General features: G+C 47.3%; 1 protein-coding gene across 3 annotated transcripts; it reads right to left on the bottom strand.

Annotated features, from left to right (window-relative positions):
- Positions 1–1,761: 1,761 nt before the first annotated feature.
- SLC40A1 (solute carrier family 40 member 1) lies at positions 1,762–24,429 on the bottom strand. 3 transcript variants are annotated; one of them, XM_059168615.1, is made up of 8 exons: positions 24,276–24,429; positions 22,596–22,663; positions 16,460–16,619; positions 14,169–14,284; positions 13,034–13,160; positions 5,959–6,204; positions 4,573–5,229; positions 1,762–3,328 (listed from the first exon to the last, which is right to left on the bottom strand). In XM_059168615.1, exons 1-8 carry the CDS (start codon positions 24,412–24,414, stop codon positions 3,015–3,017), a joined length of 1,827 nt encoding a protein of 608 aa, XP_059024598.1. In that variant the 5' UTR covers positions 24,415–24,429; the 3' UTR covers positions 1,762–3,014. The 3 variants fall into 3 exon arrangements, with proteins under 3 accessions (XP_059024598.1, XP_059024600.1, XP_059024599.1); XM_059168617.1 differs by lacking the exon at positions 24,276–24,429 and adding an exon at positions 23,034–23,294; XM_059168616.1 differs by lacking the exons at positions 22,596–22,663; positions 24,276–24,429 and adding an exon at positions 22,237–22,542.
- Positions 24,430–24,674: the final 245 nt, after the last annotated feature.

Below are 24,674 nucleotides of genomic sequence, written 5' to 3'. Positions count from 1 at the left end.
TTCAGGGGCCTTCTGTCTTGGCTGAAAGGAATCTCAGACTAAATTGATTTTTCAGTCATTATAAATATATTAGGCTAGAGATTTGTATACCTACTTCTATGCTTTTAAAGTTTTTAATCTATATTTTACAAAATTTAATTGCTATATCAACAATCTTAATGCAAATTTGTTTTTAACTCAGAATCTGGGGGGTAAATATACACTTAAAAATCAAAGAAGAGATAAGAGATCAACATCATCTTGGTGAAGCAGCCCAACGATGAGACGAGGAGTTATTTTTTAAACTTCATCCCGAAAGTGGTACCTGTAAGGAAGCCCCGTAAAGGTTCCCTGCGGGAGTGCGACGGGAAAGGGCACTTTGTCCCTGCAAAATTCTGTGCTTTTTCTTTTTCAAAACAGGAGCGCACTGTATAATCCAGAACATTTTCCAAGTTTTTTGTTTGTTTGTTTGTTTGTTTGTTTGTTTTTAATCGTCATCACCCTGCAGCCGCACAGTGTAAAGAACCCGGAGTAAGAAGTCTGGGCCCGACGCGCAGACGTGCGGCCGCGGGTGAACGTGCACGGGTCCTTCGCCCCGACCCCGACGCGACGTCCGGCGGCTCTTTCCCGCTCTCCGCGCCCACAACTGTGCGTCCGCCGCGTCTCCTCTCGCACTTCACCCCGGGGCCCGCGTCTGCCCCGCGAACCGCTCTCCGGGGAAACTCGGACGCGGCGCGCACGGGGCTCGGGGCTGCCGCAGGTGTCGTCCGCAGGAGGGACGGTCCGGGCACCTGTCGTCGAGCAGGAGGGACGGTCCGGGCACCTGTCGTCGGGCAGGAGGGACGGTCCGGGCACCGGGCGGCACCTGCGCACCGGGGACCCCTCGTCGGTGTGACCCAAGTGGCCGCGCAGGGGTCGGAGCGCGTCCCCGGGTTAATGTGGGTCCGTCCCCGCCGTCCGTCCGTCCGTGAACAGCAGAGCCCGCCCGGCCCGCGGCCCCCGCCGCTTCCCTCCCTGTCCCTGCGGACGCGGACGGACGGCCAAGACTCCAGCTGCTCCTTCGTCCCGCACCGGCCTCGCCCCCGGACCGGCGACCTGGCGAGACGCCGCACGCGGAGCCGCGACCTTCCCCTGCGGACCGGACTCCGCGCATCCCGCACGGTCGGGATGGGACTCCCGCTCGGACCCACCCGGGAAGGAGCTCGGGCCCCGCTCGACGGCGGCCAGACCCCCGGCCCGACGGACGCGGAGCCGGGGCGACGCCGAGGTGTCCAGTTCCCGCGCGGAGCCTCAGACCGGCCGCGTCGGAGCCGAATCCGCCCCGGACGCCCGGCCTGGGCCGCACCGCGTCTGCGCTGCCGCGGGCCGGGTGCGGGGTTGGCTCCGCTCCGGGCGGCGGGGGAAACCTCGCGGGGACCGTCTCAGGAGCGAGGCCCAGCCCTCCCGAGACAGGCGACACGGGACATACGCCACCACCCCGCGGGGCACAGGGCGCTTCCCCGCGACTCCCCTGACTTGACCCGGTGGGGCGAGCCGGCCTGACCCCGCCGGAGAAGGACTCGGAGCTCGGGGACGTAGCCAAGCACCGGGCACAGGCCAGGCTTGTCGGTGCACAGGAGCAGTGCGGGGACACTGCGGGGACAGTGCGGGGACATGAAAACCCCCCGCGCTCTACTCGCCGTCGTCCTACATCTCTAAAGAGGAAGACGCGCTCATCCGAAACCCGTGTTCTGTGACAAACGGGAACGCATCGGTGGCGCAACTCAGGAGAAGGAATCCAGATTTTAGAAACGGTTTTATATAGAAACATTTTACAAAGATTTACAACCGGAGGTCATCGTGTCCTAGGAGAGAAGGAGGCAGACAACCGCAGGGAGGAGGAAAGTGCTCACAGGGGGACCGCCGTCCCCTCGAAAGTGCACGTCGGTTAGGGGCTGGCTGTGGCGAGACGACTTACAAAAGTTTTCTTAAAAATCCATACAAAAGTGTTTCTTTGGCTCCATCCTTCTCACAGACGTGTGACGGAGCCACACGGGCGACCAGCCTTGCTCTACAATTGTGTAAAAATAACTCCAGGCACAACACAGTGAAGGAAAAATGCTCTACGGACATGTTTTAGAGTCAATCGGATGATTTTACAACAAAACCTTCCCATGCGAGCGCTGTCTGCATCTCGTGGCCCAGCGGGAAGCGGCTCCCTCACATTCCAAGATACACATGGCAGGGGACAGCGGCGGGGACAGTGCTGGGACTCAGCTCAGGTCTCCCCTTCTGTGGGACTTTCGCTCCCAGGTCCTGCGGCCTGACCATCTGGCACGGGAAGCCCCGAGTGGTCACCGTGGTGCAGCCACAGCCTCGGACCCCGGCGGCTCCGCGACAGCCACTTCTGTCAAGTGCTACATCGGCTGACCACGCCACCTCACCAGGAAAATAAAAAGACAAAGGTGCTCCCTAAACTTACAACCATAAACCCTATTTGGGAATGCTACTGAAGGACTCCATTCTTCCATATAAATGTAAATCCCTTCCAGTCTATAGGGTCCCTAAGAATAACACTGGTTCCCAAACTCTCTTCTTCATACAGGAAGCAGAATTTGTATTTATAATGCGAATAAGATGTTAGAAGAAAGTAAATGAGCTAGACCTGGACACGAATGAGCTTCAGGGGAAGATGAAGCATCCGAATTCTTGCACAGATAACAGATATTTGCTAAAGAATAAGTTAAATCCCTTGACTAACCGCTCTTAGGTAAAATCTCATCCACTCATGAGAAACAGGGAGAGATCAGCGTTACCATTCCACGGGCTACGTTTAAATGGAGCTTTTCTTTTCCTATTTTTCTTCCATCCTTAAATGTAAGGGAAATTAACCAGCTCACTTCCTCTGACCTAAGTTTCCTAAAATAGCTTTCAGCCCTCACAGCACAAGGGGGGAAACCAGAGAGAAGGGCCTCGCGGTCCACCGGGAGGCTGAAGCAGGAAAGCAGCGAGCGTGCAATCTAACCCGTCCCGAGGGCAGCCCCAGCTCCGCTGTCTCACACAACGGATGTATTCGCTGGATTTTCATTTGTGACTTCTTTCTCATCAGCACCACAGGCGAAAAGCTTGTTGCCCAGAGTTTTCTGGGCGAATCGAAAATACATGATGTGGCCCATAGCCACAAAGGAGACTGAAATCAGCACGAGCAAGCCGAAAGCTTCAGGATTTGGAGCCAGGATGACCATGATGAAATGCAGAAGATCGAGAAGGTAGTTCATGGAGTTCTGGACTCCATTGATAATGCCTCGTTCAGACTCAATTACATTTTCTTGCAGCAGCTGTGTCACAGTTAAATCAAAGGACCAAAGACCTAGAAATAAAATATATTTGTTAACAACTGAATTTTAATTCATAGCTTTACATTTCAGATTCACAGTTTGAAAATGCTGACATGCAAAATATACATTTATTCCTAGCACTGTGCATATATATATCATCATAGCCTTGTCTTTGAGAATTCTCTTCATCAATAAATACTGGTGTTAAGTAAGTGTTGATTCACTAAATTCTTCACCTGAAACTAAGATTACACTGTATGTTAATTAACTGGAATTTAAATAAAAACTTGAAAAATAAAAAATAAGATAAAAACACTGGGTTACTAGTATGGGTTATAGTGGTTTCAGGAAAGGATTTCTAGAGGCACCGTACAAAAATCAGTCTAATCTACAAACATTTTAATTCTATTTTACTGTGATTATTTATACAATAAAAGTAAAACTCTGAAATCAGAGACAATAAATCTGAATATAAGTATGAGTATTTTTAAAACTTAAAGTGAATGTACTAATATCTTCTTACGGTTAAAGTTTAAGGAGACTTTAATCCATTATTACGTTTACTGCTTGGGTTCTAAAGCCACTACAATAAAGCTGTCTTGCCTGAATATTAATTATCCTTGATAAAATAATGGGCTGCTTTGTATCACAAGATAAACACAGTTTCATTTCAAGAATGAATTCAGGCAGAGGTAATTTATTAGTGCTCTATTAATAATTACTTACATTTTGCCTTATAAGAAGTCTTTACATTGTGCTTCCTTTCAGAGCTACAAAATCCACTTGTCTGGCAAAGTATATTAGAAACACACATAAGCTAAAGGGACTTTCTGAAGGCTTTTTTTTTTTCTAGCTTTTTTTTTTTTAGACCAAAAACACTATCTTTTTTACTTCGTGCTATACAAATAGTCTCTAAATTATAGTTCCTTTGGTAGAATTATTAGCAATATAAAGACTCTAAATTACTAAATGGCATTATAATTACTATAGCTCATATGTTTTTGAAAATTAAATTACATCAGGAGTAATACTTAAGATGTTCATTTATAACAAAGTGTCAAGCCCTTATGTTTTAAGACAGTATATGTACCTATACACACGCTATACTTTAAAAAATAAAAACTTTATAATTAAAGACTAGATCATACATAAGGATAAATAATGGATTTTGCTTAAATTAACACTCAGGGACTATTTCAGGTCATTTCTTGAAGAATTTTCTGAACCCGCATTGTGGAAAGACACTGTAGCCCATCAACACACAGAGAGGACTTACCGATTCTAGCAGCAATGACGCCTGCGAACAGCAGGCTGACGGAGATTATGGGCACGGGCTTAGGACTCATCTGTGGGACGATATTTGCAGGGGCAGACCCGTTTGACACGTGTATTTCAGTTGTTAGGATGATTTCAGGTATTTTCGTAGGGCTCATCGTGGACAGTGGCTCCGTTTGAATGAACCTAGAACGGATATCTTCAAAAGGAGAAACGGACAAGTCCAAGGGGCTTCCTGGCATGAACACAGAGATGACACACAAGATCAAACAGGAAAGCTGTGCAAATCCTGAGATCAGACCAGTCCGAACCAGGCCACATTTTCTCCGGAGCCAAGTAAAAGCCACGGTTCCCATGATTCCAGTGATGGCAGAGGCTCCCATCAAAATACTGAGGAGAGACCCACTCAGCCCCTGAGTGTAGGCATACCCTGTGGTGATACAATCAAAGCCCAGCACAGTCATATAGAGGAAAGCGAGGCCCATGCCCGCCAGAAACACCGGCTGGTTGTAGTAAGAAACCCATCCGTCCCGGACGGTGCGGAAGGGCTCCGCCATCTGAGAGGCGCAGCTGGGCTCTTGCTCGTCTTCAAGCTCATGGACAGCAGGGCTTTTCCCACCCATGAGATGAGTTCCCTCCAGGGATTTTGGCTCAGTTTCTGTTAATAAAAGACATCATGATCTATGTCAATATAATGTGTATTTTCTTTTGCTAGTCTAAGAATTTCAGCCAAGGAACAATCTCCAAGTAGCATTTATGTTAAATAAGCAGCACACAGCTGATACCTCTCTCACATACGGTCTGTCTCCCTTTCCCCACCGACTCCCTTGGAATTTATACTCCCACCTAAGAAAACAAATTGTATTTCCACCAAAGTAAGTAATAAGAAAACCCATAAAATAAAAATCCAGTAATCGTCTGGAAAACCATAGCATCTTATTTTCTGGGCCCCGTAAGACTCGATTTGCCCAGAAACTGAACTTCCTCTCTCCTCCTGGGACATGTCCACTTCAAGTCCACACTCCCTTCTACTGTCCTACAGATAGCTACGCAACGCCTCTCTTCACACTCTTAGGATTTTCTTATTCCCTTTTTTCCCTCCATTGTTCTTCCCATTCCTAGGGCTCAATTTTCCCAGCTGTCCCTCAATTAATTCCCCTTCATGTCTACTGCTCACATTAAGGAAAATGGCCAGGGGTCCCATTCCAACCTGCTGAGATTCAATCCAGAATCATTCCTCGGGCCATCCAAAGCCTGGGTTTGATTCATATATTTAACTCCTTCAGCAGTAATAAACCTGATATAAATTCAACGTAATTTTGGTCTTCCCCAACGTTTAAGGTCTGAACACCAGAATAAAAGGAACGAATCACTGCGCTGAGCTTACCTTTCTGTAAATTCAGCTGTTTTAATTCAGCTTCCTCTACTTTAAGTGCAGCTTTCACAGCTAGAGCAGGTGTTTTCTGATAAACCTTCCAGAGCAGAAAGTACTCCACACACATGGACACCAAATTCCACCCCGAAATGAAGCCACAGCCAATGACTGCAGAGCCAAACGTCATAATCTGGCCAACAGCCATGGGGGCCAGGATGTTGGTCAACTGGTCAATTCTCCGGATTGTAGCATTCATATCTGCAGAGGCAGGTAAGAGAGGCAGGTAAGTGCGCAACCTGTCAAAGAGAGGCTGCCCACTCACATAACACAAACTCATGGTCCAAGTGCATAGATGCCTAAAATGCAAATTTCCGAAATCATTCTGAGCAAACCATTTTGTTTGGAAACAATTTATTGTTTGTTTTTTTTTTTTAACAATTTATTGTTTGGGACACGTCATTTTACGGTCGCCTCAAAAATCACAACTGCTTTGGGACTGAAAAACTTAGTTTAACATCTAGAATGGTGACTCTTCTTTCATTTTTTTCAATAATTATTAAATGCCCATGAAGATCTAGGCACCAATTCTCTCACTATAAAGAACAAGAAGAATATTCTGCCGTGTCTTCCTGGAGTCTACCTTCCCCAGGGAGAAGAAGAAGAATAAATGAATGAGCACATACATTTACAGCATGTCAGATGTTAAATATTAGGGTAAACAATAAAGCACAAAAAGGGCATAGAGAGTGCTCGAGGGAAAACAGAAATTTCAGTTTTAAACATGGCAGGGTCAGGAAAGGACTCACTGAAGAAAAGAGCAATATGGCAAAAACATGAAGCAGTAGGAAAAAGAGACAGTCATGTAAATATTAGTGAATAGAGGATTCACGCAGGGTCCTGTGAACGCAGGGATGCGACTTCGACAATGAATGCTGCGGGAAGCCCTTGGAAGCTGATGAACAGAGACGGCGCGGTCTGACTTCTATTTTTAAAGGTTCGTTTCAGCTTCTGTGGCGAGCAGACGGGAGCGTGAGAGCAGGGCGCTGCAGACAAGAGCGGAGCGGAGAAGACCGGCAGGAGGCGCCGCGGCGCGCACCAGGACAGCAGTAACGGAGGGACACGGGCGCGGGGCATACTTCAAAGGTAGAACCGGAAAGACTCGTAAACCGATCAGATTTGGGGTGTGAGAGAAGGAAGACTTAAGGCAGACTCGAAAGTTTCTTGTTTACGTCCTGAGCAACCACCGGGAAGAAGCTGCCGCTTGCTGAGAAAGGAAAAATTTCAAAGGATCAGGTTTGGGGCAAAAGAACAAGTATTTAGTTTGGAAATTCTGACTTTCACAGACCTACCGAGGGTCGAGAAGCCACAGCAAGTGGGCAGTCAAAGATGCCTGGACTTAAAGGAAGAAGTAGGTGGCCAATCTGGCAGTCATCGGCGGGCTGAGTTGGGGTTTTGAAAGGTTTTATTGATTGGTTTGTTTTAGAGAGAGAGCGCGCGCACGAGCGAGGGGAGGGGCTGAGAGCAAGACAGGCTCCCCGCTGAGCGCAGAGCCTGACTCAGGGCTCGACCGCCTGACCCTGAGATCATGACCTGAGAAAGAGTTCTTCACCGACTGAGCCACCGGGCGCCCCAGCTGGTGGCGTTTTAAAGCAGTGAGACTCGATGAGATCAGCCAAGGGACTGAGCGTAGATCCAGAAGAGACAAGACCTGAGAACGGAGTCTTGGGCATGTCAGTGTTCGGAGGTCGGGAAAATGAAGAGGAACAGGGAGCGAGGAGAAAGCCCAGGACAGTAGGGTACCCTGGAAGCCTCGGGCACCGCTGGTTCTAGGGGGGCTGAGGGGCAAGTGCTGCTGTAGGTCAAGGAAGGCGAGCGCGGAGCAGCGGCTTGGACTGGTCCCTCGGCAGGTCCCGGGGGCTTCGGGTAGAGCAGCGACGGCGAAGGCCTGACGCAAGCTTCAGAGCCCAGCGCCGACCGCGGGGACACGTGCCTACTGTACTTCGTGCCCGGCGCTCCCGGGACGCACGGCGCGAATGTTGGCCCTGGCATTACGGAGAGCAAAGCCCGGCCGAGGAGAGGAACGAGAACGAGTGAGAACAGACATCGTTTTCTTGAGTTTTGCTGAAAAGGAGAACAAAGAAATGGGGTGGTAGAGGTGCGGGGAGAAGTAAAAATGTTAAAAGCAAATGAACACTTTTGTTAGATGCAAAATTACGGTCCTTGAAGTTATGTGGATGGGCGCGATCCAGCGGGCGAGAAGGGACGGAGCCCGGGCCAGCCTGCAGCCCAGCCGAAGGGCAGAGGCTCACGCTCGACGCCAGCAGAACCATCCTCGGGAGCAAGAGCGCAGACCGCGCGCCGCTGCAGCCGGCGTGCCGGCGAGAGCTGCCATAACGTCTCATTTCTCCCATTTTCTCAGTGAAACACAGAGCGAGGTCATCACTGAAAGTGGCCATGGGAAGACAGGTGCGGGATGAAGAGCCGCGCGAGGGAACGGGAGACCAGTCCTTTCGGGAAGTGGGAGAGGCAAAGCACCACAGAACGCAGGACGGTCTCCGGTCTCCGGCGGCATGGAAGGGTGGACGGCATTGAAGCGAGGACGGTGAGCACAACTGCGCAGTTTCTCCGGCCGTGTTCCCCTGGAGAGGGTCGGATTTAGCCAGGATCTTACAAAAGAAAAGTGACAGAAGGAGGAGAGGCCAGCGGAACTGAGGGCACACGCTAGGAAGCGATCATGGGGGCTCCGGATGCCTGACCTCGGAATTCCAGCTGGTAAGGAAGGGACACAGAGGAGTGGATTTAATGACATGTAGGTGACAACCAGGCTGGAGTACTGTCGGGGGAGGGGTCCCAGAAGGAAGGAGCTGGAAAGACAGGAGGCGGCAATTCAAGTCGTGTATGCCCACGGTTAGGACGACAGAAGGGGAGGCTCGAGTGGTGACACCAAGGCTAGGACATGACCACAGGAACACAGAGCTAAGTCAGAGTGCAGGACAAGACGAAGTCGAGGGGAAGAGGGAAAGTCAAGAAAATGACCTATTTTCTTATCCTCTCTCTCGCAGAGTAGATCGGGATTAATGAGACAATCCTTATCAATCATGCCGGGCACCTTCAGGGAAAAGCACTGCGTGACTAATAAGTGAGCTAACAGAAAACTCAACTGCCTTCCAATCAGTCCGATGAGTGTATGAGGCTTCCGTGATAACAGGAGAACTTTGACACGGTTCACCTTTCACTCGAGAGGCAAAGGCAGTTTGCGCGGACCTCACCCGTGACCATTTTTTGCAGAGACCTCATAACTTCCACCTGCCCCCACCAGTGAACTTCCAGCTCCTGTGCTAACAGACACGTGTAGCACTGATTGAAATAACTCAATATTTTGATTCCAAAAATCGAGGATTAGGGAAAGCATACACATGTTCTGAAAACCACAGAACAACAACAAAATTAGCTTAATTACAATGATTTGCCGTTCTGGCACTACCTCAGGTTTCGGATGCTCCGGAAGCTTCCCAGTTCCACCAAATTCTATCTTTTATATTATGCTTAGGAAGCTGATAATGTTTACACGTAACGTAGCATCAGGAAGCAGCTTTTATCTCTCTGAAGCAGAATGAACTACATGATGGTTTTTGGAAACAACCTAATCATTTGACTGGTAACAGGCTAGGGAAGAATCAGTCCTCTGGATAAGCAAACATGTCCTTTTTGCAAATTTCTCTTTATTCTTCTGCAAACACACAATGTGTTCTCATTTAACTCCAATTTAACTGTTTTCAGCCACAGCTGAGGCACAGAATGCGACCGGAAGTAGCTCCTTGCTATTACACAGAGTATATTCAGTCTCATGGGACGAGAGCCATAGCCAGACCCACCGGGGAGTAGCAGCCAGGACGTCTGTCTACCTTAAACATGAGATCAGTTTTTAGTCAACAGAGTTCAAATAAGAAATGTAACTGCCACACGTGACCGAGCTCACCAGCAGATGTTTCTTTAGGACGAAGGACAAAGAAAACAAAAAACAAAACCAACTCAGAGGCTATTAATAAAGAGTGGTTAACAAAGAAAATAGGGAAATAAAGTAGAGGAAAAAGTCTGGGAAGAGGAAATGAGTTTCAAGCAGGTTGGACAGGCTAAGGGTCATGGCACAGGAGAACGCTTTAATAAAACACTAAACCAAGTACCGAGGCAAATTAGTTAACTAACTGATTAATCAATGGTTTTAGGTAGGAAAACAATTCCTTTTCCGGAACTGTCCAAACTAGATGTTAACAGCTCTATTTTGGCTGGGTGTCACCGAAATTCCAAAATTTCTTCATCTTCTAGGGAAAATGTCTCCTGTGTTTGTTGGTTTGTTTTTTTACCCTCGGTGATACAACTTCCAAAGTAAAAACCTACTCTGAAATCCAGAGACACTGGGGTTGGAGAAGGGGCGTGATCAGCACCAGCTCACAACCGCTCCTCTTCGGGCCACAGCCCTGCACAGACGTGCACGGACACACGAGGCACATGTGGGTTCGGCATCCGGCCCCGTCCCCTGCTGGGGTTCCTCACAGTTTTCTGGGGACTTCAAAACTCAGCCGGCAGAAACGTCCGTGCTTCCTGGCTGCGGCAGGTCTGACTGTCCAGAGACGCCGGAGAACCCAGGCGCAGCGGGGGTCCCCTGGACATGCACTTTCCCCTTCTCTGTTTTTCCTCTCTGTCTCCTTTCTGTCTGTCCTAGAACTCTGTCTTGTAGCAGAAATGGCCCCCAAAATCCATAGTTAGACTCTTGCTTACCTTCTGAACTAGAAGTTTCTATCCTACTTGGAAGCATGGTTTTTAAGTAAATTTTTTTTTAACAAATGCTGATGTTGAAACTTGAAGAAAGACAACACAGAGGCATCCCTTCGCGAGGCTACCAACCTCCACTACCAGCTGGAGGCAGAAAAGCGCCGCTTCCTAAAGCTGGGTCACGGCAGACTGAAGTTCAACAAGCGGCTACTTTCTTCCTTAAACCTGAGAAATTCCAGAAGGCTAGAAAATGGACTCACTGGCCTGGATTCTCCCATTCTGCAATTATTCCTAATAATAAAGGGCAGCTGAGAAATGGAACTGATTTTGTTGTTGTCCAGGGACATCAAAAAGCCCACAAGGTTTTATGGACTCTTTGTTTTTTGTTATTTATTTATGTACATATTTAGAACAAATTAAAGATTCTGAGTAACTTACACTTTATCCGAACTTTTTTTCCCCAGAGTCTACAGACTTCACTGAGTCAAAATGGGTTAAGAAATTCAGATTAGGAGAAAGAAAATCACTTTATAAGCCAACTTTTTCTCCCAAGTATATTCTAACAGATATGTACGTGACCTATTTTCAAAACACACTTTTTTATACACTTTGAATTTTACACCATGGACATGTATGACATACTTAAAATAGTAGGTTAAATAGAGAAAGTAAATAACAAGGAAAAACAAACAAAAAAGGACATAGCCTTATCTAAAGTGCAGTGTAACAAAAAGAGGCATGGAACTATTTCCCATTAGTAAATGATTATAGGAAGGAAAAAAAATCAATGAGAATCACTACTTCACCTCTAGGAGGAATGTCACGTAGCACACTCACACGTGCTAAATTCGTCCTCTTCAAACACCAGCCTCTCAAATCCCTGTGCTAGTTCTGTCTCGACTGTAACACTGCTACAACGAAGTGATGATTTTTTAAAAAGATTTTATTGACTTATTTGACAGAACGTGCAGGAGAGCACAATCAGAGGGAACAGGAAGAGAGGAAGACGGAGAGGGAGAAGCAGACCTCCCTGAGCAGGGAGCCCGATGCGATGCGGGGCTCAAACCCAGGACCCAGGGACCACAAAGTGATGGCTTAAGCAAATGCCTCTCTTTCTTCGTTTGGACCTTCCATAGATTTTGCTTCCTTTCTGTCACCACCTTCTTGCCTTTTTCCAGCCACATGACCCAAAGTTGCTTGTTACCCCCAACACCTCATCTCGCCTTCTGTGTCCTGGGATAAGCCATTTAAATCATCAGCCATGGCTTTCTTGGTTGGGCAACAGGTTTCTGACACCCATTGTCTCAGTGAGCAGCAGAACTGATTCAGCTGAAATGATCAGCAGATAGACATACCCTTCCTCCTTCACCCTGTGCAATGATCAGTCCAGTGGGTATCTGTGGGGGGGGGGCCAGGTAGAGAAGACTGAGCGAGGGGAGTTATTCTGCGCCCAGGTAATATGGATGTGATAGGACATGCTGCTTCATAAGCGTTCTTTCACCTTTCTCTGGCCCCTTGTACACGTTTCCAATAGACAACTAAGATTGTAAGCATCTTAGAAACCATATTCTGGCCTTAATTTTGTTAGTATTTATAACAGCAATTACGTTGTATATCACATGTAATGTAATAAAAGTTATAGACTGTAACTTTAAAGTTGAAGGAATTAACTGTTAGAGTCTCTTTTAGGACTAAGGCACTTCCAATTGCTTTAGAGAAAAATAAAATCCATACTGACCAGTTACCACTGGTAATAATATCCACAGTATGACTGATATAATCTCACAGCAGATTTTCACTGTTCTAGGTACTAAATAAAGAGACCGTGAGCAGAATTTAAAAGAAAGAGCTCAAAAGGAGTGTTCTTCTACTTGCCAGGTTTGCATGAAATAAAAGATAAGTTTGCTGTCTCATAAAGTAACTTGCTAACAGTGAGATAAGTCACTGCACTGACACTGCTATGGTGACATAACACAAAGACTCGTTTTCAATTTATCCTTTTTAAAAACACTCAGAAGAGGAGTGTGTGGGGGGCTCAGTCAGGTAAGCTGCAACTCTTGGTTTCAGAGCAGGTCAAGATCTCAGGGTCCTGGGACTGAGCCCCGCACCAGGCTCTGTACTCAGTGTGGAGTCTGCTTGAGGTTTTCTCCCGCTCCCTGTGCTCCTTCACTCACTCTCTCTCTCTCTCTTTCTCAATCAATTAAATAAATATTTTCTAAAAATGCCCAGAAGAAAGGTTTAGCTTCATTCACAACCTCTGACTTAAAGTGAATCCTCATATAACCCACTTAGTTAAAAGAGATCACCAGATTACCTGCTAATTTGCTTCTGTCTCCTCCTGCAACAACGACAATCCAGTCCCTCTGGATGGTGATGGCAGTGGCAGTGCTGGCCAAATTGGCAATATTGGCAATAGTGATGATCAAGATGTAGCAGGAAGTCTGAGGAGTCACCAGAGAAAGTGGGGGTCAAGGGTCAGCGTGAACACACTCTATCTACCTCACTGGAGTTTAAATGGTCTTTGGTGGCATAATAACAAAATTTTAACTTCATTTCACAAAATTTTAAGAAATCATTTTACTTTGTCGACATGATATGTTACAGTACCAGTGGTCGAGTTAAAGGGCATAATATCTTCCTAATCTGTATCATCTATAAAACACATCATACAAAAGTTGTAAAAGTCATACATACTTTCAGGTGACATAGTTACCATAATAAGGGTTAACAAGGGGGTAAGGTTGGAATTTCTCCCCAGAATATCTCTTTTGGAAAAACCACTGAAGGGGAAGTGAGAGGACCCATATTTAAGTCAGAGTTCTGACGCGGGCTGGTTGCACGACAATGGGTAATCAACTAACATCACTTTGCCTCAACTTATTCATTGACAAAATAAAGGGAACACACTAGAAGATTTCGATTGTCCCGCCTGGCCTTGAAGCTGGACGCTGGACGATATCAGTCTAAGTATTTAAGAAGATTCAAGAGTGACATCTAATCCACTATTTCCCACCCCCTCCTCAGGTCTTTCTCCTTTTTTCATCAAGCTCACTGAGAACCTCGTGTAGGAAGTTACCAAGCTCATGACCGCAAACACAAACACCCATTATTACCAGAGGAACACAATCACGACACACTGTTAGGTATATGGGTAACATTTCTTAGATATTGTGAACAAATTACAATACTAGAGAGCTGAAAACTAACAACTGAATTACATAATAAACTCTTAGAAATGCCATCAAAAAACAATTGAAAAAGTTAAAACTCAAACAATAGCAAAAAAAACAAACAGAAACAAAACAAAGTAACTGTAGGGGATATTAAAGTGGACACAGAGACCAACAGTGTCTTTGTAAAAAGATATTCCCTAGTCTCAAATGGTTTTCATTTTTTACCACTACGAGATGTTCTATTTTCTGCCATTAGGAATCCCACTGGGAACTTACAAGAACCCATCCATGGTACATGGTCAGAAGGTCGTTTTTATGTAAGAAAACCATCATCAGAATGATCCCGCACAGGATGACCGAAACATTCTGTACCACCAGCGAAGTCTGAGCCACTGCACAGAAGGAGAGACAAAGCATTCACTACACCACAACATCTTGGGGGCCGTTTTTGTCCACATACCCCTGTTCTACTACATTCATGCATATGCAAATTATTGTAAGGAAAAAAACATTCCTGAAGTGAATCCTGAATGAACTATTTCCAGTAGGCCACACCATATCACATCAGGCCAGCAAAACTTGCAGAAAGAATGAAGTATTCACCATTTTTCCTGTTAGTTGAAGTCTTTCATAATGACCACAATTTCATCTAGTGTATTCTCTTGACGGTTTACTGTCATAAACAGAACCACATTACATAGACAAGCTCCATCTTTCAGCGCTTTGTTGCTTAGGCTAAAACAAGAAACCATAGGAAGTGACAGAAGAGGTCAAGGAAGAAGTCACAGCATCCATAACTTCCTCCAGGGTACACGGAATCTGATACGATCAGATGGTCTAGATGAATAGGAAAGACATAAAAATTTGCCAGGAATGAAGAGTAGCAGTGTGGTCCTCTGGGCATTCTATTGCTACCTGCCGGGCTATGAAACCCCAAGCTACACCTTCCTTCACAGAAAATGCCAACTTCCTTAGAGTGAGACACCCACGCAGACAAAGTACTGGAGTAAGGACGTCAGTGTACCAAGTAAGGACACCCACGGTCTTATCTGTAGTCTCTTCTCTGCCATGTACCAGGAAAGGTGATCTAGGGGAAGATACATAACGTCTCTTATGTCTATGCGGTGAGGATAAGAAGCCATTCCTGCCTTCTTTACTTCTTAAGGTCATTATTATGCTCAAATAAAATACTCATGAAAGTACTTTGAAAAATAAAGAGTTGTGTGTATGCGAGGTATAATTATAGCTCTTGTCTTCAAGGGCAGCGAAGCTCATTCTGGCTCGGAAAGTCATATAAAAGCCTAAACTGCTTTCTGAAATTAGTTTGGGATGAAATCCCAACATAGAACTCATTCTTTCATTGTACAAGGACTAACCGTCAACTACATGAGGTCCTTTTAGTTTTTAGGAGCCCACAGACCAGAGGAAGGAAAGATATGTGAACAGGTAATTGTAAGAGTGTTAAGTACAACAGCTGAGGTACAAAGTCTTCTGGGAGCACAGAGGAAGAAAGGATTAACTCAGCCTAGAAAGATCAGAGATTTTCATGGAAGGTGACCCAGGAGCTGATTTCATGGGATGAATGGGAGACTGCTACCCCACCACACTTTTTCACCCAACTCAACATTCCCAACCTAGATTTTCAGTGTTTGACAACTGCTAAGGTTAAAAGGTCTCGATGTATAATATTCCTACGTTCCTATAAACAATGATGGAAGCAACTAGGAATGTTTTTCTAGCACACAAAACTTCACTTTATCTGCGTTTTGGTCGATCCGTTCTCAAGACAGAAAAATGTCATCTTGACCATTTCACTAATAGCATCAAGTCCTAGAATTTGATGATCCAAATTGCTTTCTACACAGGGCCAGTTACCCTGCACTGAAAGAAACTAATCCCTCAATCTGTCTCCAATGTCTAAAACAGACAAGGCCAGGTCCTGGATTGCCAAGTGCATAATTTGGGAAAATTCTACCCTGACTTCTTATTTTACAGTGCTCTTATATTCTGCACAACTGAACTGTTCAGTTTCTCTCTTTGAAAACTGCACTAATGTTCTAGAATAAATGTCAACATATTATCATTTCTTATCTTTTTATCAAAAGTTTATAATTCAGCTCTTCACGATGCAGACTCAGGCACACTTACTTAAATCTATAGTTGTTGAGTCCCTACACAAGCCTCTGTGTCAAACACTGTAACCCAGAGGACAGATGTTAAAGCTGTCCCAGCAACATCACACTAGCAGACTTCAGTGCACATCATGGTTAGAAAGACTGTCAGAGTTGAGCAAACTTTTAATGTTTAACACGGTTCTCAGAAAAGAGCTATGGCGTTAATTATTAACATCTGGAATTTATGAACTGCCAAAGATCTAAAAAAAAAAAAAAAATCAATAAGCTTAATATCCTGGCATTCCGATTTCGTGCAGGGGCCCCAAGACCCTGCAGGCAGAAGAGCTGCCATGCAGCATCCTATCCCTCAGGGGTGCCAGGCCACATGCCCTGGGTGAGTCCCAGGGGTTTCCGGGCCCCGAGAATACAAAGCCTTAGTCAACAGGTACTCACCTCTGAGTCTGGCATTCTTATCCACCCAATCACCAATGATGGCTCCGAGGACCAGAACAGACCCTGCCACCACCAGCCCGTAGACCGCAGTCAAGAGGAGGCTGTTTCCATAGAGCTCTACCAAGAACACAGACACGGCAAAGTGCCACATCCGGTCTCCCTTCAATGAGAAAAGAGAAAATGTTTTGATGAAATTATTTTTATTTTCTAGTCAATTATACAGAGGAAGTTGCTTCCTTATCCAAAAGGTACTTCTAGGCTATACCATGAGATATTCAAAGTCAACAACTCCTCTACGAATTGAACACGGGTCAGGTGGTAAAACCATCCATCGTAGCCCAGTGGAAAGTATTCTGGCCCATTTAGTAAGTAAACCCAGAAAGGTATGATATCAATGAGACACACACACTCCTTATCACTCTAGAAAAAAATGTACCTTCCATACCAAAGGAGGCTTTTAGAGACAAAACTTGTTCCCTTTCAGGTCAGGTTTCCCCCCCGGGCCTGGAACAGACCTATGCTGATTTGGGAGGCATAAAGTAGTTTGATATTGAGCTGGAATGAAACCATGGTCTAGTTCACAAATATTCATACGCCTTGAATGTCAAGAAAAAGCCAGTTCCCCAATTTGTAAACTGGTAAGAATGAACCATATGATCTTTAAAGTTTCTTTTACCTCCAACATTCTAAAATATGTGTTCTATTTCACAAATGAATTTCAAAGTCAAAAACCAGCAAAGGCTCAGAAACGTGAAATTAACATGGGCAAATTCTGGCACCACATTTACAAAAATGTCAAAAATAAATGTATAAGCAGCTTTACATTTCAACATTTTAATACAGATGGGTTTCGAAAGGGGAAAAAAACTACTTATTTTTTCATTCCAGACTATAAATTTTGGAATTCAACACTGGAAAATGTAGAAAAACAAAACCTTTATATGAGTCAGGTAAATTACTAGGTAAGAAACCTATAATGGACCTTATTATGAGAATTTTGGCTCCACCTTTGACCTCTGAGTTAACATAAAACAGGACAAGAATGTTCTATTATAATTTAACCCTGGAAATCACTACCGGAAACAAAATCCCCAGGACAGGCTCCCCATGGATTTGACCCTATGTGTAAGTGCTGAGTCCTGGTTCTTTCCAAAGTCTCTTAACATCTGTTTGATAAATTTGATGTATCAGGAGCAAAATATTATTCAGGTCTATCAAACGATTTAAAAATTTTAATAAAGCCAATGCCGAAAATAAATAAAAAATAAATTAAAAAAAAATTTTAATAAAGCCAAAACAACAATCTCATGCATTCAAAATTTAAAACGGATGCACATTACACAACAGCAATCATGTGGACCAGGATTTCTCTGTGGGGGTGATTTTAACGCAGGGACCTCCTGGCAAAGTCTGAAACTGTTTTGGGTTGTCACAATTCTGGCGGCGGGGTAGGGGGTGGGGGGACTTCTGCCATCTACAATACATCGGGCGGTCTCCCACAACAAAGAGTTATTCAGCCCCAGATGGCAACAGTACCATCTCTGCCACCAGGGAGAGAAACCCTGATGTAGGGAATCATGAACATTTGAGGGGCAATTCGAGGGGCACCTGCCTTCAGCTCTGGTCATGATGCCAGGGTCCTGGGATTGAGTCCCCACATGGGGCTCCTTGCTCAGCGGGGGTCTGCTTCTCTCTCCTGCCCTCCTCCCCTCCTCTCCCTCTGCCTGCTCCTCCCCCTGCTTACACACACACACACACACACACACACACACGCTGTCTCTCTTGCTATCTCTCTGTCAAATAAGTAAATAAAATCATAAAGAAAATGCAATTCAAACTTGACATAACATCAGGCCCTCGGTGGATGGGGCGGGTATGGTCAAGTAAATGTTAAAACAAGCACTGCAGGAAACCCACGGGAGCTCTAGAACGGTGTGCACTCGCACACCTCAGCCACGTGCAGGGCCCAGGGCAGACACTGTGGAATCAACAAAGGAGTAGACATGCCGTGAATCCCAGTTGTGAACGAGTAAATGCAGGAGTGGCCGAACCGAGACGGATTTACCAATCGCACTGTTCTGCTACACAAGATTTGTTCCCAGAATGTTCAAAAGTTCAAGGATTCATCAGTATCGTAATTACTATTTCTGACACAGCTTGTATTCACTTTGATAATAGAAAGTTTCTCCACTTAAATTAAGTAGGATTTATTAAAGTTTCAAATACTATTGTACTAAATTATTAAAAATGTATGATACACACACAATTTATCTGAAACCCATAAAAGGACAAGTTTATATTAAGATAAAGATGTCAATAAGAAAAACTGTTTTCTTAATCTTCAAGAGAAGAAGCAAATTTAGACTGAATCAGAACACAATGGCATGGGGAGACTTAGTGCCCCCACAAGTGAAGAATAAAGAGTCAGCAGAGTACCTGCCTCCTTTACCTTAATCCTCATGCTTCTGAAGAGCTCCAAGGAAAAGACAAAAAACACAGAAATGCCCTTAATGACAGGTTGCCTCTGTGGGTGAGTTTCCCCCTTCTCAACATAAAGAATGAAAATTATTACTCTATTTCTATTGTCTTTCTTTCTTCCTTCCTTTTTTTCTTAACTGCTATTTTTTAGCCCTGAAACATATAAATGCCCTTAATGACAGGTTGTCTCCATGAGTGAATTTCCTCCTTCTCCACATAAAGAATGAAAAATATTACTCAATTACGTCTTTCTTTCCTTTCTTTCCTTCCTTCCTTCCTTCTTTCCTCTCTTTCTTGTTTTTTAAGTCCTATTTTTTTACCCAAAACATTTGTTTTAGATTCCTCTACGGTGGGCCGTCAAAACAAGTGCTACCGAGAGAAAACTTGCTTCGTTGTTTATCCTCGTTCGGTCTGACACCTCCTTGACGGAGAGGCACAAAATTACCCCCGTTACCCCAATTCCTATAGAGTTTAGGCTTTAAGTGGCAACAGATCCCATGCTCACAAAGCCCAAGAACCAGGCAAAGTCGAAGGAAATGTTGACCAAGTGCGACGATTTCAAGCCCACCCATTCCTTCCTTACATCCATTTCCTGCCTCCCTGTGCTCTCCCTGTACTTTGATGATTCGTTTACATGTCCATCTGCCCCCAGCTGACTGCGGCCCGAGGCCAACTGAGTATCCAGGAACCAATGGCCACAGCCAGTAACCCACTCGCTACTTCCTGAGTGGCTACCGGACTCCCAGTTCTCCTGCAGGCACTAGAAACTCAGCGGTACCTAAAAGCCAAGGTCTGTATGTTCACACGGCTGGCATCTCAGGGAGCAGAGACCTAAAGCAAACCTAGAACAGTTCCGGGAGTATAACCGCTGTGAGGAAACAGCGGGAGCAGGAAAGCGGCATTCTGCGTTCAACAGAGCCTTCTCTGAGCAGAGACCTGAAGGAAACGAGAGCCGGAGCCACGCCGACACCCGGGATCTGAACAGAGACAGTCCGCAGCATGAATGACGAGGGAGCGGACCGGACCGGACCGCAAGCTGAGGACAGGGCAGAAGCTGATACCCCAACCTCCCCATCCCCCCATGGGACATAGGTGACATTCCTCTTGCACTCCTGGGTGCCCTAAGGCTAAGAAAAGGAAAAACAAATCCTTAACTTGTAGAGATCACAAGCCTGCAAGACCCCAGTCTCCCTCAGTTTACAAATGTCTCCTCGATCTACGAGAACAAAGCATTTCCATCAATGGCCCAGCTTCCAGAAGGAAAGTCAGACACAATTAACTGCCCTGATAACCTGCAGCCCAAGCGGGCAGAGTGAACTGTTCCTCGAGGAGGCTCCCAACCATCTTACTGGTAATGTCTTGCTAGAGGGAAAAACAACCTTAACTTGACAATGGCAAGGCTTCTGTATACTTTGTGGGCCCTCTTCAGCATGTGAAAGCTCTTTTAAAGCCCCCGGATATCATCAGTCACCCCTCACAACCCCAGGGCATCCTGCCCATGGGTCTTCTGCTTTAATAAACCACCATTTTGTACTAAAGATGTCTCAAGAAATCTTCTTGGCTGTTGGCTCTGGACTCCACCTCTCCAAACCTCATCTGTATTCCATAACCCCATCATGATGACATAAGATGTAAGCAACTGGCCCCCCTTTTCCACTGCCTTACACAGTTGGTCACCTTTTTGTGACCAGACACATTTTTTGAAGCCCAAACTAAATCACATTTTAAGCTCCTCGACAACGGATCCACTTGTCACAGTAGTTTGTATTTTGAGAGTAGAGAGTAAAATATATTGATCTACTGGCAGACAAATAAAAAGCAATCAACCCCACATAAATCTAACCTTCTATGCTAACACTTCTGTGTTCAGTGTATAGGAAACCATGATTTGGCAGAGTTTGCAGGCGAATGGATGGATAGATATGCATATATGACATACACATACATAAGCACATATATTTTGCTCTAATAAAATCAACCAGTGTCAAACAGGAGACAAAACGCAAAAGGCAGAATCATCTAGAGTTAGCGAGCATTCCTCTTTTGCACTTTTTTGCAACAAGAAGTAAAACTCCACTAAACCTTGTATGGTTGTAATTCCTGGGTTTTTTGTTTCTATTTTTTAATCCAATATTCCGCAAGAATTCCCTTTGCTCTACTTAATGTAAGACTGGGGTGTCTGTCACTTTTCTTGTAGGACTCTTAATGAACCTGACAAACAGTTCCTCCCAGAACATCTAGAGCTCCACCCTTTTGGCAAATCTGACCTCCCAATCTAGCAACAAGGTCACATAAACATGAAGCGAGGTAATGAGTGTTTGGCAGTGAGGTGCCTCCGTCTTCGAAGAGACAGGTCCAGACCACAAGACGACAATTTCAGATACTATCTCCACCACCTGTTTCTGGTTTTTAAAATACTTAATACTTAGTAAATTAAATGGAAGAAGAAACTATTGATTTACATATAATTAAGAGTAGTTTCACTAGTTTCTACTTAGAGTCATCAGCTGTTGGAAACAAAACAAATTCAGTTTGTTTATGTGTATTTGCAGAGTCACCACCGCCTAAGCCTCTGGGGAGATAGGAGCTGGCCTTTCTAAAAAGCCAAAGCCATCTTTGAACTGCTTTTTCTTAAAGAGCCGATAACCAAGCTTAATAATTTCCCAAGAGCATGGGTACACATTTCCTCATAGAATAGTCTGCATTCATGTCTTACGAAGATCCAACAGAATGATCCAACAGATCCAATGATCCAGTTAAAAAGAAAATAACATTCACAAAATTTACCCTAAAAATTCCCTCTTCTTATTTATGATTTTTTAAAATCAGATATTACATAGGAGGCATAAGTAGAATTTACTCAGATACTGTTTTTCAACAGTAAGAACAATTGTTGAAAGATTCTAACCATTAATTAAACACACATCCAGCATCCTTTTGGGTTTACTCTTTTTTGGGGTGTGGATGAAGGAATCCAGGCCCACAGAAACACAGGCACTCTTCTAGGACCACATAGGAAATCAGAAGGAGAATTATAAATCATCTGCAAATTTTCTTTGGATGATGGTTTTTAAAAGAGCCTGAGATGCCAAACCCGTTCCTGCATCTGCTAATGGATAACATTTTTAAAGCCAAGAATTCTGATCACTCAGATATTTGTTCTTGGGGTTAATTATATTTAAATTAATCTTAGAATGTTATTTTTAGCCTAAGGCAGTCATTCCACTCTTCTACTGTATTTTCATTGTGCAATATGCTGGAACCTATCATTTTAACGAAAGAAGAAAATGGAGAAATACCTTAAAATGTGACATGGGAGATACATGAGACATCACCCATGCTTCGTAGCAAATTTTACCATTTCCTAAGCCTAGTAACGCAAACTCTATTGACAAGCGTTGCAAGTATTCCTGTCTTGTCATTTCATCTTGGGTAGCTGTTCATCGGCACCAAGAGGGGTACTTCAGTGCATACACTCACACGGACGGGAAAGTATCTTTGGTGAAAATAACTTTTTCACTGAAACTTGGGTGTTTGGCGGCTTTATTTCTTCAGCTGCACGAAAAACCTGGAAGACGGTTGAGTAAAACTGGGCCGCGTGGAAGGAAACGAGAGGTTACGCAAGCCCGTGGTGGGCGCAAGCGTCCGCGTCGCTTACCCAAGTGGACAGCGAGTGGCCCAGGTAGAGGAGGAACTTGGCCGAGCTCAGGTACTGCGCCACGGGGCCTGCGGAGACACGGAGGGCGCGGGAAGGAGCGTTCAGTCGGCGCGGGGAGGGGGACCCACTGCGTTCTGCGTCCTTGAACACGACCACGAAACGTCGGTTGCGGGGCAGTGTGTCCCGCACGGGGCCCGCGCAGTTCGTGCACCCGCCCCGCAGCTGCCCGCGCCCCGGTCGGCCCCGCCAAGCCTCCCGCACAGTCGCGGTCCCGGACTCCGTCTTTCTTCCCCGCGACAGTCCGCACCGCCCGTCCGCTCCCGACGGCCCCGGCCCGGGCCCCGGCTCCTGCCCGCGCCCCCGGGCCCGCGCCTCTGCCCCTGCCCCTGCCCGCGCCCCCGCGCTCCTGCCCCTGCCCGCGCCCCCGCGCCCGCTCACCGCAGCATCCTGCCCCGCGGGGCTCCGCTCGGGCCTTGCTCATGACGCCGCCGCCGCCGCGCTCCGAGGGGCCGGGACCGGGGGGCCGGGACACAGCAGCTCGCGGGGACGCTCGGCGACAGCGCGCAGGCGGAGAGGAGCGGCCGGGTCCTCCGCGTCTCCTTCCAACTTAGCTAGCACTGTAGCTGAAGTCGGAAAGCCCGGCCTCGCGCGGCGCTCCGGAACCCCGCGCCGCCGCCGCCGCTGCCCGCCGCGCGCACTTATACGGGCCGGGGCGGGGCTCCCGCGGGCCGCCCCCCGCGCCCCCCGCCCCCGCCCCGCCCCGCCCCGCCCCCGCGGGCCCGCGCCGCCCCCAGCCCCGCCCCGGAGGAGCCGTCTGCCCGCCCGCCGCGCGCCGACCCCGGGGCGCACCCCCCCCGCGCCGCCTGTGCGCCCTCGGGCCGGGAGCCCCCGGGGACCGGCCGCGGCGGAGGGTCGGGAAGGCCGCGGGAGGCGGGACGGAACCGCGGAGCCGGACCCGCAGGGCCGCAGGGCCAGGCCCGGAGCCGCGCGAGCCGGCAGGTGCGGCCGGGAGGCTCGTGGCGAGGCGGCCGGCCGCGGGGTCCCGGGCAGAGCGCCCGCCGGGGCTGGGGCCGGGGGTCGTCCCTGCTTCAAGGACCGGGTTTGTAACGTGGGAGTCTGGACGCTGGACGCTGGGGACGGCCTCCCCGCTCTTCCCTCCGGCCGCCCGCACCGGGTCCGCCAGTGCGTCCCGGCGCTGCGCCGCGGAGCTGCTCCGAGGGGACCGGACGCAGGAAGGGGCGCCGGGGTCAGAGCTGAGCCGCCGCCGCGAGCAGAGGGAGGCGCGGAAAGTGACGCCGCGCAGGCTGTTGGGGACCCACTCCCCGCCCAGCACCGGGTCCGCAGATCCCCCCGGAGGTGCGGCAAGGTGCGGCCACTGCGGACCCTTCCTTCCCATCCTTCCGTCTTGCTCGTCACCTTCACCCCGCCCCCACCCCTGCCTCCCTTCCCCGGCTGTCCTCGGAGCGCCGCCGCGTCGGACAGGCCGCTTCCAGCAATACCGGTTGTCCCAGTTGTGGCCCGGGTCCGCACCTGTCCAGATAAGGCCATCCAGGGGCCTCCTGAAGCGGCGGGCGAATGGCCTAACGAACATCATGGGGCTAAGCCTCCCATGAACTCTGCCTTCCCCTCAGTGCGAAGGCCCTGGGCACAGCAGCCCCTCCTGCCAGCCCATGACCTTACCCTCCTCAATCTTGCCAAAGCCCCGGCAGTGGGTCCTACACCCTGACTCTCCAGCCAGATTCCACACCCTGAGCCCAGGCCGGACTGACACCCCCGGGGAAGGAGACTCGGATAAGTACAAGCCCAGTATCTGCACCATCAGAGTCGGGAGCCTCCCGGCCCGCCAGCGGGCGGGGCGCCGCGGGACTCGTTGGGATGTGGTCTGGAGGGCAGAGATAGGGGCTTTACAGTTGAGCTTCTGCTAACTGCTCCTGGTTTTTTCCCCTCTTTTAAAGCCCCCCCCCCCTGTTTTATCCGCAGGACTTCAAAGCCCTTTGTCTTTACTCCAAGAGAAGTTTCGGTTTGTCTTCTAAAGTTGGAGAATAGGATCATGCAGCCACAAAATAACAGGGATCCGGA

This window comes from Mustela lutreola, chromosome 3 (genome assembly GCF_030435805.1).
Source record: "Mustela lutreola isolate mMusLut2 chromosome 3, mMusLut2.pri, whole genome shotgun sequence".
In the NCBI taxonomy this organism is placed as follows: Eukaryota; Metazoa; Chordata; class Mammalia; order Carnivora; family Mustelidae; genus Mustela; species Mustela lutreola.
Note: the sequence above shows the minus strand (reverse complement) of the source record. Positions and strands in the feature narration are given on the sequence as shown.

Coding starts and splice junctions, on each gene's coding strand:
- SLC40A1 (XM_059168615.1), bottom strand. CDS start 24,414: ATGGTGCAGATACTGGGCTTGTACTTATCCGAGTCTCCTTCCCCGGGG. Junction 14,285..16,459: donor TAAGAATGCCAGACTCAGAG/GTGAGTACCTGT, acceptor CCTTCTGTGCAG/TGGCTCAGACTTCGCTGGTG. Junction 13,161..14,168: donor TGTACCATGGATGGGTTCTT/GTAAGTTCCCAG, acceptor GTGACTCCTCAG/ACTTCCTGCTACATCTTGAT.